Below are 13,428 nucleotides of genomic sequence, written 5' to 3' on the forward strand. Positions count from 1 at the left end.
AACAATAATATGCTGAAGTAACACATATTGTCTGTCTACAAGTGGCTGGTCAACAGTAGGTGAAGATAGTTTTCATGGATGTGCAATTGATGAGGTTATAGTGTATATACGTTAATATTAGGCTACATCCCAGTCCAAGCCCGTGTGGCAGCTTTTCATGACTGCAGTCGATGTTTACAGATACACCTTGCAAGATTATATCTGTAAAAAAGAATTGGGTGGGAATGTCTTGCCTACCTTAAGCAACCTGTCAACTGCCACCTAGCAACTGTGTAGTGCCAAGGTCTCTGCTGACAACAGTCTATTGTATAAATACGTGCAATGACAGGTACGTGGGTTTTTGTCACGGCAAAAATATGCTGCTGCTTGCATTAACTGGTTATTGAGATACTAGTTTTGTTAAATGTAAAAGCTGCCAAAGGTGTAATGGTAATTCTGTTCTGACACTAGAATATCACATAAGTGACTTCTTTAAAATGTAGTTGAAAGTGATATATTTGTTTGGTTCAAGTCATTTTTTTTCCTGGTGAAGTGTTTCTTTGGTTTTATATCAGTAATTTTTGGCAGTAAATCTTAAGATTTCAGGGAAGCCACAGACCTAAAACCACAGATAAACAAATGATGGAGGCTGTTGATTGTTACGGCCTTGCCTTGGCTATTGCAAATATTATACCAACTGTATTTCTCATGTTTCTACTCTCTGTTCCTTTTTCTGTCTGAATTGGTTAGAATACAGCCTTTCTAGGAGATGGTGTTTTTCTCACTCTAGAAGTGGTTTTTATAGAGCACAGTATGGTTCAGTTTGCGTGGGATCCTAAAATGGGTGTTTCACAGTGAACAATACTACAAATTATTGTCATTCTGGACTTGTTTAAGCATTTGTGAAAAAAATTCTGGCAGTCAGAAAAAAATTCTGGCAGATTTCACAACTATTACTTTCTTGCTGAAGTAGAAGTCCAGGGCTAAAGTCAGGCAGAACATGTAGGATCTTGGTTTCCAGTTATGTCTCCATGAAATAGCCATAAAAGTGCAAGGAGCAGGATGTCATCAGAGCTAGTTGTTGTGCTTCTTAGGCTGATAAATGGTGTAGCGCTTGTGTTGGAATTATTTAGGAAATGGATTTTTCTAAGTATATTTTGGGACGGTCTTGATGCAGAATTGTATACTTTTTTGAGGTCTGCATTCAAATAAGCCTATTTAAACAATCTATTATTTCATGTTAACATTTCTGGTTAGTGCAAAGCTTTCTCATTTCTCAGAAGGGATTTTCTGCCTGACTGACTCATTCTGTGGCCTCATTATTCAGTGGATGTCACATCAGAAGTCATATTTGAGGTGACTTAGGGAACAAATATTGAGTTTATAACACTGAATTGGGCAGAAAGAAAAGACTTGGCAAAAAATGCTGTCCAGGCATCCTGTAGTATAAGTGTTTTTTTGGAAAGGCAAGAGCTATTCTTGAACAGGTAGGAAAGAGTCATGTTTTAGTAAATCTGAAGCGTTTCAGAGCCACAGCTACTCTTCGCTTTCAGATGCTTTGTGTTTGAGACATTTATTTAGAAAAAATGGCTATAAATTAGGGTAAGAGGGAAGAAGACCACAAAACCTTTAACGTTAATGTTGTGTATTTTATCCTGAATTATTTTGTTGGAAAACTTTTAGGCGTTATGTGTATGAATGCTGAATGTGTACGGATATAAGTCACTTAATTGTTTCTTTTCAACTGGTTTGTTGTAAACCTGCTCATAGACTTTTCCTCTACATATTGTAGTTACCAGAAATGATGCACCCTAAAGAATAGGATTGTTTGAGTTCAGTCTACCTTTCTTTTGACATTGTATTTGAAAGAGTAAACACAGGATTTTTTAAAGTATGTTTAAAAAAAGAAGACTATAAATTCACCTTGTCTGTGAGTTAAATTGGAATCTAGTACTTTACCTAATCATTAGAATGTGCACGTTAGGTTTTCTTGATCGCCTCTGCCTTTACATATTTATATACGGTACATAAGAGGGAGAGGGGGAAAAGTTCACTTTGCTGGAGGGAGGCAATCTATTAACATTGTTTGTGCAGTATTGCTAACAAAAGTATAATGAAAAATATAAAACTTAATTTATCATTGGAATAGGCATGCAGGAAGCAAGTGTATCACAGTTTAAAGTAACTGAAATACACTGCCAGTAGTGTAGTTTGATACACATCTTTCACTGAACACTCCCATCCTTTTAAATCTATATTAAAATTATGAAGTGGCCTAGAACTGAAATTTGAGGAATGCTAGTTAGAATCAGCATGTCAGTTCAGACATAGGAGGCAAAGGATCTGGATATCTCTGAATAGCTTGAGAGGAAGCTCTGATCAGTGAGGTGAGGTATGAAGAACAGAATAGAATGTAATTATTATGTGCTGCCTTTCAAACCAATGATCACGATTGTTTGAGTATCACACTCTATTTGGTCTCTTTCAGGAAAGATACAGAAGAAGATGATGAAGAATCTCCCTTTCTTGAGAATGGAGCCTTTTTTTGCATAGTTCCAACTTAATTGTGGAACTTGCCATCAGAGGTATGGGTTTGGAGAGTGTGTTTGGGTTTTGTTTGGTTTGGGTTTTTAATTATAAAAGTGGATAATGTCACGCAGGCAAAAGTTAGCCACTGAGTTATAAAAATTTGGGATATATTTCCATTATAGGCATTCTTACAGTTTTCTCCAGAATCTCTCTTGCTGCTTCTTGCTCACACACTATATTTAGTAGGTCACTTGGAAACAAGGATTTCAGTACTTAACATATCTCTGTTTTGTTTGTTGAGCTGTTATTTTCCCTTCTGAGGAAGTACTGTGAAGTTATGGAATCTCTGCTGCTTTGACAAGACGGAAAACAGATGGCTTCCTCAGCAGTCAGCAGTGTTTCTTAGCTGCCTTGGTTTTTGTGGCCTCTGTGTTTCTGTGTGATTTCTCCTTTGTAAGTCCGTGCTTACTACTCCCAATCTTCTTGTCTCTGATGTGTTTGGAAACAGTTTCCAGGATTATTTGTTCCACTTTCCCAGGAGTCAGGGTGAGGCTGACAGGCCTGGAGTTGCCTCGATCCTCCTTCTTGCCCTTGAAAACATGACGCTTTCTTGAGTCCTCTGGAACCTCACCTATCAACTTAAAACTGATGAAGATGGCCTCATGATGACAGGGCCAGCTCCCTCAGCATTCATGGTGGCATCTCATCGAGTCCCATGGAACTGTTATGTCCAGTTTGTTCAAAGGTTTTTAAATCTGATTCTCCCTCACTCAGAGTAAGTCTTTCTTGCTCCAGATTGTTCCACTGGTCTCAGAGGCCTGGGACTCCGGAAAGCAGGTCTTACCCAGAAAGAACAAGGTAAAGAAGGCGCTTTGACCTTTTTGTATCCTTTCACCAGGTACCCTGCCCCATTCAGCAGCAGACCCACGCTTCCCCTAGCCTTCCTTACGCTGCTCATGTACCTGTACAAGACTTCCCTTTAGACCTTCACCAGATTCAACTCCAGGTGGACTTCAGCTTTCATAACCCCACCCCAGTACATCCAAGTGGTAGTTTTGTGTCGAGTGTGTGCACACGCTTGGTGTGACCCCACTTCACCTCTGTTCTGTTGATTATAAGATCTCTGTTGTCCATGTCATTCTGCATCCTTTGCTTGCAAACCCTGACCTCCACTTCCTCACTTAATCGTAGGTCACCATGTCTTGCATTGTTCCTAGTCTAAGCCTTCCCTTAGCAGACTGACCAGCCTGTTAGCAAAGATGCTTTTACTCCACATAGTGTCAGGTAGATCCTGTCCCCCTCCACTGCAGTTCTTGATCCTTAGAGAAGGTCCTATGGATGTAAAAGCTGAGTCCCAACTTCTGAAACAAGCTGCACAACCACTTGCTGGTCTGTGTGATCTATCTCCTCCTCCTTGAGTCCACCCCCTTCGCTAGCAGGATGAAGGAGATACCACACAGTCCCCTGGCCCTGGCCCTCATACCCCAAGCCATGTAGTCATGCTTGATATGTTCCTGGTCTCCCATGGTCATATCCGTGGTGCCCATATGGAAGAGCAGCTGAGTGTAATAGTCTGAGGGCCAGACTGCCAGCCTCAGTAATAGCCTATTCATGGTACGCAGGACCCAAGCCCTGGCGAGTAGCAGGCCTTGCCAGGTGACAGGTTGGGCTGGCAGAGGTGCCTCTGACGTTACTGCAGGGAGTTTCCCACCACTGTTCCCTTGCCTCATGCTTGCACTGCTGCAGGACAGAGGCACAGCCAGCTCGGAGGGTTCACTGGACAGAGCTCCCTGTCTTTGCCTGCTGCCAGGGCTCAGAACCCACTCTGTAGATCAGCGCTGCAAGTGGAACGGGAACTGTCCTCCTGGTGCTGAAGCTCACAAGCTCCCAGACTTCTCCAGACTCAGCATCTCCACGCCCAGCCTGACAAGCTAAGGCTCTGCCTGCTTCTGCTGGTTCTGCTGGATGCAGTGGGGCTTCCTGTAGCCACACAGGGTCTTGAACGAGATCTGGTCCATCTCCTTTTCAGCATCCCTGATACGGTACAGTCTGCTCGTGTCGTCCTGCACCTTCTCTGCTTGATGCGACAGATCCTCCATCAGTGCATGCTTAGAAGGATATAAAATGGGTTTTAGTTCTCAACCTGATGGTTGCCAGAGCTAACTTACAACAGAGGGACGTTAACAACTGGCAGATTCATGAGTATAATACTACATCATTTATATGTCTACACGTTACATGCATGTGTAGTGTATTAATACCAGGGATACAACGGACAATGGTGCATGCATGCTACATATAGTAAAACTAAAAAGAAATAGTAAATACAGCCCCGAATAGTTTTTATGATTATCATTTACTTAAAAACAGTTTTAAGGGCACAGTATCTGTGTTCAGTGTGCAACATAGGTTTCTGAAACAAGTATTGGCAAACCTGGTGCATTTTTAGCATAAAAATAAGCACTTAATCCTCTGCTATACTTGAATGGGAACACTGTTTCACTAGAAGACAGCAAACAAAGGGTTATCATAAGTAGTGCATAGAGGAAGTGTGGGAAAATGTCAGATCGCTTATTTGGGTCTGATTTTGATCAGAGATCTAGAAAAAGAAAACAGGACATTATTGAAATCTGTGGATAATATTAAGCAGAGAAATTGTGAATGCAAGTGAAGATAGACAAACATGAAACAAGCAGAACCCCTGGAAGCAGGGTTATCTGACTGATAAATATGATGGAATTTCAATGCAGCAAGTAGAAGCTGAAAGGAATGGAAGGAAATCCATCTGAAATGGGCAAGTTCCTTGAAGCCCAGAAATAAGGCAGACTAATGGGTAGGAGAGTAGCTTGGGGTTTATGTTTGTGTTCAGATATTAAAATATGTATATGAAGACAGCCTGGCAAAAAAATTAACAGTAGTAAATTTCCTTTGAAGATTCTGCTGAATAGTGCTTACAAGTTGGTGCTGCATTTTTTATGAAGATCAGTTTATGAAACTCAGAAATTCATACTGTAGAACTAGGTGGGGTTTCTTCAGTCTAAAACAAAAAAAAGAACCCAGTACACTAAATCTATCAGAATGGAAATGATTTTTTAAGTGTGATTAATAGTGAGAAAACTTAGTATTGTATGATAACTATTAATGATCTACATGATAGACGTTAGGGTCGGTGGTTTCTTTCTCTATTGGTTTGCTGTAACTGCCATGAAGGAGTTTTTTTAAGCAGGGAAAAATGACAAATTCCTAGGGAAGCTTGTGGCTATTTTAGCATACAAGCTTTTAAAAAAATAAACTTAAAATGTGATTAGGAGACTGACAGTTTGGTGGGATGCGTCCTTGTGTAATGTAAATCATTACTTGTATTCCTTCTTTGATTTGCTACCTTTTTATTTTGATGGGATACTTCTATAATGTTTATATTCTTGGCTGCTGCTGGCTGGCTGCCGGTTGCTTGCTTTACCAATTACTTAATAATGTTTCCAGGTGCTTATTTTACTTGCATCTTGATGATAAATATTACTTCTTAGTGATATATAACTCATTAATGAAATTATAAAATACTTCTCTTCCTGGTACTTGAACATGTGAAATGTCTAAGTTTTCATTTAATTCCTTTAATCAATAGCTGACAGTTTGGAGTTTTCCTATTTAAATGTATGTGGGACCCTGCAAGTTGCATGATACTGGTTAACTATTTTTTTTCTTTTTTTTTTTTTTTATTATTTACCTCTAGGATATTTTTTTATTCCTGGGTCGACAGTTCATCACCTGTTTGTATTCAATGGGACGACGAGTTCACTTTGTGGTTGACCCTCAGGGTTGGTGCTGTATGGGCCTGATTATCTTTGTCTGGCTGTACAATACGATCTTCATTCCAAAAGTCATCCTTTTTCCTCACTATGAAGAGGGACATATCTCAGTTGTGGCAATTCTGTGTAAGTCAATTTAAATTAGTGAATTTTTACTAGTAAAAACAGTATCTTTGGGCTGTAGCTAACATATATGAAACAGATCAGAAAATAAAGAGTAAGGTGCAGGTTAAAGGGTGAGAGTACTGGGATGCATCCTACATTTTTGAGTTCTGAGAAGTTGAGACACTTTATTTTCAGAGGTGTAATGGTAAAACTTGTTTGTGTGGGAACTGGGGAAAAACATCTGGTTTTCAGATCCTGTAGCTAGAACTTGACAGAATTTCAGGCTGACAACTCTTGGTGCTTGGGGTAGGAGTAATAATGGTTGACAAACTGAGTTTTGTTAGTTTTGTCATACAAACCTTGATGGGTGGTCAGCTGAGTTACGCTGATAGGTTTTGCTGGGGAAAAGGCTTTAATTATAATTGAAACCAACTTTAAAGTGAAGGTGGACTATTGGGAATGTCCTTTCATGTAGAGGCTTTGAGGTGTAGAATGGCTGATGCTTATTTGATAAGACAGTTGGAGGAGCTTTTTATACAGAGTAGTCAGGTCATAGTGGTGGTCCTGCTGGTGCTATCTGAACAGTGTTCACAGCTACCTTTTCCTCTCACTTTCTAGGACTGGGGAAGACTTAATATTGTAGACTGTGTACTACCAAAAATATATTTGGAATTGAATGAGAATGCAGAGTAATTTCCAACTCGGTGCTGGAGCATCTATATTTGTGATGCAGTGTGTAGTAGATATTTTTGTACACCTGAAAAAGACTAACAAATGCTTATTTACTTTTTCAGGTTATTACTTCTGCTCGTTGTTTTGTATAGCTTCATTACTGAGAGCCTCAATAGCTGATCCAGGAAAGCTACCTGAAAACCCAAAGATACCAATTACAGGTACATTAAGTTGTTTCTATATAATCAAATGAAAGTTTTTTTAATGTCCTCAAAATAATTAGGAATCAATTTGATTTTGTGAGATTTGATGGAAACCATGAGCTATCTCTGCTGAAGCCTATATTGTTAATGAAATTAAAATTGGCTTGCCGCTGTTCTTAATGTCTTCATTTCTAGCACTTTCCCTTGTGTAGGCTCAAAACTTCTTTTTCAAAACTGGTATTCCATCAGAAGTTTAATTATGTGGGAACTTCTAGGAAATCTTTCAATGGGAAGAATTTTTTTTGCATTCTAGGCTTTCAAACATACTGCATATACTTATAACTTGATAATATTTAATTACAGATGTTTAGAGATGGTTATAATTCTACAGCTTTTTTCTAAGTAGATTTGTGAAATATTGAAAGTGGTAGTAGAAGGTATTCTTATGCTGGTTTTTACCTGTGCATTTTTTACAGGGTTTTTTTTTCAGTGACTTATGTTTGTATGGGCTATTAACAAAAGAAACATGACACTAGTTACATTGCATTGCTATAGAATAGCAACTTACTGTGAGAATTCCCTTCTGTCCTTGTGAATTTATCCCATAATTCATGTATACTATCTGATGCTCCAGAAATTGGAGGGAATTTGAAACCTTAATAATTCTCCACAGAAGAGGCGAATATTTTAAATTAACTGTTTGATGCTATGCATCAAAGGTGCTTGTCCAATGTATATTGCTTTTGCATAGCAGTTTAGAATGGCATAGGGCTGTTAAGCAGCATGAGCTTTGTCACATGAACAGAAAATATTTTTTGAATGTAGAAAATGTATCAAATGCAGTGAGGAGTGCATATTTCAGTTTTGTTTTGCAATGTGGTGGGTGCCAGGATTAACATTTTGCTCTCTCTTCCTGATGTTAATGAGAATCTAGGATGATGTGTTTGGAAACGTGATCTGTTTAGCCTCAGTGCTGATGTTACAATGCACACAGACTGGGCAGCAGATTGTGTAAAGGGATGTATCTCCCAGGGATTCAGATGTGAAACACCGATCACAGAAGATCTCATGTCTGTGTTTTCTGCTCCTGGTAACTGATCCTTTGATCCAGTAAAATGCAAGGTGGCTCAGACTTGGGTTCACCAGTCAATGTTTTTGATGTAGGAAGAACATCATGAATTCTGGAACCTGAGCTGGAGAATGAAGGCATTCAGTGCAGTTACAGATAATTAACATTTATGACTGAATGTTCATTTACCTGCAAAATACCAGGATGAGTACAAATTCCCATTGTGCACAAATGCTTCTTTCTCTTTTAGGGGATCCCTTTGAATAGCTCTCCAGACTCTTCTTGCTCCATGCATTCCATATGGCAATGATTCTTTGTAGATAGTTCTGAAGGTGGAGCACTTGGGCTCAACTGTGACACTGAAGTTATGATTTGCTATGTGCTATATCAGGGGGTTTGTACTTTCTAAAGTAGCACTTCAGTTCTCTGGTACTCTCAAGATTGACAGGAAGATACACTTTTGCATGGTATAAGTTGTATTAAAAAATGAGGTTGGAATGTTCCTGAACTCTGCTGATAGCTTCCCTGTTAGGGAGTGACACCTTTGTGACATTGAATTTATGGGAACAGATTGTAAATCAGTTTCCATCTGGCATGGTTGCTAGTTTAATGATCTCAGATATTGGGCTTCTTTACTTCCAGTGTCCAAATGTTACTTTGCAGCAAAAAAGACAAGATTAGAGCTGCCTGCAGGTGGCTCAGAAGTGCTAAATTTGACTTTATTTTCTTTACATAGTTTACCATATGAAATTCCAGAATGACCTGCTGTAAAAAAGAAGCTTCCCCCCCTCCCCACCCCCTCCACCCCCCACCCGCCACCCCGCGCCCTGGGATTTAAGAAATTTCTGTGAAGCGAAGAAGTTCTATTTAGGTAGAAATAACCAGTCAAATTATTTAAGATTGTCAGTGATATACTGATTTTAATTAAAGAAAGAAAATAAATACTTTTGTGAATGGAAGTATTACAGTGTTGGTGTGCTTTATTTCCCATGTGAAGATGCCATGTTGAATATTTTTCTCTACACCTACCTGAATGGAGATTGTAGTGAAGCGGGTGTTGGTCTCCTCCCAAGTAACAAGCCATAGGATGAGAGGAAACAACTTCAAGTTGCTCCAGGGGAGGCTTAGATTGGATGTTAGGAAAAATTTCTTCACTGAAAGGGTTGACAAGCGCTGGAACAGGCTGTCCAGGGAAGTGGTTGAGTGACCATCACTGGAGGTATTTAAAAGATCTGTAAATGTCATGCTTAGGGACATAGTTTAGTGGGATTTGGCAGTGTTAGGTTTATGGTTGTATTCAGTGATCTTAAAGGTTATTTCCAACCTAAATGATTCTATGAATCTGTGAACTTTCTGAATATATAATTTGAATTCTCATTTTTAAAGGCTTCCTCTAATTTGGGTGGTGCCATTTGAGATAAATAATAGTTAAGCTGAGTGATAGTAGCTCCTAGTAGTTTCAAGTATTCTGTTTCTCAAGATCAGCTTAAAGAGTCTCACATTAGGCATCCAAACGTAGTGTGTTAATTTTAAATACAAGCCTGTCCTCTTATCTGTTGTTTGGTTGCCTTATGTGTAAAATTGCATTTTGTGAGATGTGTGTCTTAAAATGCTTTGAAACAGAAGATGCTCTTGAAGTCTTCATTGTGTATTTTATTTTAGTGAGCTATCTTTGACGAATTTGAGTCCCAGTATTTCCTCAGGAGATTTTGGAATTGTTTGATGATTCTATCGGATAGATTCTTTTTCACAGTGGATGTGTAAGAAAATAATTGAATTACAGTCTTCCTTGTTTGTGTGACAGCTTTTGTGCTGTAATAATTACTCCCTAGAAATATGTAAGAGACAGCAGGATTTTGGAGAAGAAAGCTGGCACAGAGTGGCAGTAATAACCTCCATTTAATTAAGGTGACAGTGGAGAAAAAAGATTTTTATTTGCTGTTCACCCTTCTCAGATCATAGAATTTTTTTTCTTTGAATCACTAGCATATAGATTTATCATGAGCAGGCTGCACTAACTTTAAATCTGTCTAAGGTGTCTTTATATTTTCACCTAGAACGAGAATATTGGGAATTATGTAACAAATGTAATATGATGAGACCAAAGCGTTCACACCATTGCAGTCGTTGTGGACATTGTGTGAGGAGGATGGATCACCACTGTCCATGGTAAGACCAGGACATTTGTTCTAACAGTCTGCTGTGTTTTAGTGAACCGTTTCAAAGGGCTTGGCTGTTGCCCATTTGTCCTATTTCTTTCCCAGTAGTGCTTAATCATTTGGCGTTTAGAGCAGGTAAAGAACAGCTTTGAGACTTTATCATGTCTACAAGTAAAAATGGCAGTAAGAACTGTTGCAGTGTAACATTTTATCATTGTCAAATTGTTACATGCCATATAGTTCTGGAAGAGTCACCTACTTTGTTTAAAGAATCAGAATTTTTACTCCTGAACATAATCAATTTGTACATTGCAGATTTGATTTGTTGCAATTTAGTTATTGATGCTGGAAAAAATATTTTTTGTAGGAAATTAAATGTTATTTATGTTTATTGGATTGAAATAAAAGATTACATTTTCAGCATAACAGCATTTTTTTTACAATAATAAAAATGGATCATGGTTTCAGACAGCTCTTGGTTTTTAGTTTGCCAAATGGCTGTGCTGAATAGAAAATGTTACTCTGTCATACCATGCTCCACTTGTCATAGCTTCTCTGATTTTGTAGTGAAATTGCTTGTTTTAGTGTTCTTTAACTATTTTCAGTTAAAATGAGTTAATCTGGCTAAAATTATCTATTCAAACTGATTGATTGTAGCTTAAAATGAAAGTAAACATTTCTGTCAGTAGTTCTGAGGTATCATTTCTAGCAAGATAACGATGAACTGCAGAGGACAGAACTGATGTCAGAATCCTATGTTGATTTAACCATTTTTCAAACTACCCTTTTTGCCAATCGCTACTTCAGAAGATAGTGCCAGTATAGTGCTTTTGTCATTATGGCTTGGCTTGGTACAGATGTCTGTGCCAATGCTTGTATGAAATTGCACCCTGACCACATTTTTTGCATCCATGTAACTTCTGTGAAGCAGACTAGACCTAGAGTTCAAAAGTTTTGAATCTTGTACTTAGTATTTCTAGAGTCCTTGTGATTCCTTTACTTCTTTATGTTGTAGTATGCAGAAGGAGTTTCTGAATAGAGATGCCTGTTCTGTCTTCTGTGTCTTAAGCTCCTTCCTAAGTCACGCTTATTTGTCATTGCGGTACCGTGTGATCCCATTTATTTCAAACCATACAATTGCATTTCCAGTTTTTGGACTCTACATAGTTCATAACCAGTCCAATGTGTTGAGTAGCAGAATATAAATACGTATTGCCATGAAATTTTGCAGACATTTTAAGTAATACTCAAATAACAGTTATTTTTAAAATTGTAGGAGTATCATTGCTATATGAAGATATGGAGAAATATGTCTCCTGTTCTAAGCAGTGATCTCAGTAATGCAACCTACGCTCAAGTGGCAGTGTAAGGAAACCACTCTTCACAGTAATGCCATCTCTGACATAGAGACCATCACTTTGATTGAAGATGGAGTGATTAGTCAGTGGTTCTTAATTTGCTCCATTAATAAGCATAGCTTCTCTTATTCACAATATCATAACTGCAGTGTTAAAATGTTTAGATTTCTGTCTTTATATATATATATATACACACACACACTTTGTTTCTCTGCAGGATTAATAATTGTGTCGGTGAAGACAATCATTGGCTGTTTTTGCAGCTGTGTTTCTACACTCAGATCCTTAGTTCCTATACGCTGATACTTGATTTCTGCCATTACTACTACTTTTCGCCTCTGAAAAAAGAAAACTGGGTAAGAATCTGTTTTCTCTATGAAGTGAATAAATAGCTAGTACTGCAGTGTAATTTATTTTGGTATCTACTCTGTGTTTCTGCTGGCTTAACTGTTGACAGTGAAGAGAGTTCAACTAGATGTATGTTACCAAGTGAGCAAACTGATTTACGGTAAGTGGCAAAATACCATTCTAAAAGGGTATGTGATTTCTGTGGTTTAGAAACACAACATTAGTTTTCTTAGAAATCTAGAAAAGGAGGAGAGAACCAGTTAGGCTCCTTTAGAGGTGATTACTGAATGCTGGGAAGAAGCAAGGTAACTAGGTGTACTCAGGGTTTTTTTTTACTTTCTGCAGTGTGAACTTACGCTGAGTATGTATCTATCCTAAGTCCCTATTTAAAAATGCTGGTATCACTAGAAAAAGGAGAAAAAACGTGATCATTCTGAAAGGAGAAAAATGTACGTTGGTTTTGAAGCAATAATGTGTGTTTCTTTGAAATGGTCATATGGGTTAAGGGAGAGAATTTTGTTTAGTTTGTTTTACTTGAACTATATGCCATTATTGTATTTCAACACTTGTCATCAGCAAAACGCAGTTGAACATACAAACAGAGAAACTGGACTTACGGATTGGAATAGAGTAAAAAATTTATTTGGAATTTCTTACTGGAATAAAATTGGAATTTCTTCAGTTGTGGAATAGAAGTTGTAAAGTCTCTGTGTCTGGTGCTCGTTTATTATCTGCAATGATCAGAATATTCAAGAGGTTTGTTTGAAAGTTGCTGAATGCTTGAAAGTGCAAGAACAGCAAAGGTGATACTCTTGAAGAGAACGTTACGAGGTCTTGCTCATAAAGAAGCATAAAAACTTACACACAAAATCTGAAACAGACCTTGTATTTGTACTAGACAAGTGCACTTTAGAGAAAAACCTAGAAAAGAAGTTTAAAGCATATTCAAAATTAGGTAGTGTTCCAGATGTCCTAAGTGAAGAAACTTAGACCATCACAGAAATTTGTAGTGTACTCTAAATTTTGTTGAGATTTTTTTCCAAGTACTGAAGTGCTGCATATTTTTTTATTCCATATTGATGTGACGCCCCAGCATAATCTCTGCTGGTGACGTCACGCCCATCTTTCAAGGCTGCTGGAGACTGGCCTTTGGTTATGGGTAAGGCAAGTCCCATTTTCCATTTTGTGGAACAGCTT

The 13,428-nt window shown here is 38.2% G+C and overlaps 1 protein-coding gene across 6 annotated transcripts in view; it reads left to right on the plus strand.

Annotated features, from left to right (window-relative positions):
• The window catches only part of ZDHHC21 (zinc finger DHHC-type palmitoyltransferase 21), a 39,230-nt gene that overhangs the window by 793 nt on the left and 25,009 nt on the right, over positions 1–13,428 (plus strand). For 5 of the 6 annotated variants that reach the window (XM_040579290.1, XM_040579293.1, XM_040579294.1 and 2 more), the window contains exons 2-6: positions 2,468–2,564; positions 6,242–6,443; positions 7,217–7,315; positions 10,424–10,535; positions 12,101–12,239. In XM_040579290.1, the coding sequence (XP_040435224.1) occupies positions 6,290–6,443; positions 7,217–7,315; positions 10,424–10,535; positions 12,101–12,239 (504 nt within the window). In that variant the 5' untranslated portion in view covers positions 2,468–2,564; positions 6,242–6,289. Of the gene's footprint in view, positions 1–306; positions 329–2,467; positions 2,565–6,241; positions 6,444–7,216; positions 7,316–10,423; positions 10,536–12,100; positions 12,240–13,428 lie in introns of those variants that run through there. The other variant, XM_040579292.1, reaches the window with a different exon arrangement.

Source organism: Falco naumanni, chromosome Z (assembly GCF_017639655.2).
Source record: "Falco naumanni isolate bFalNau1 chromosome Z, bFalNau1.pat, whole genome shotgun sequence".
In the NCBI taxonomy this organism is placed as follows: Eukaryota; Metazoa; Chordata; class Aves; order Falconiformes; family Falconidae; genus Falco; species Falco naumanni.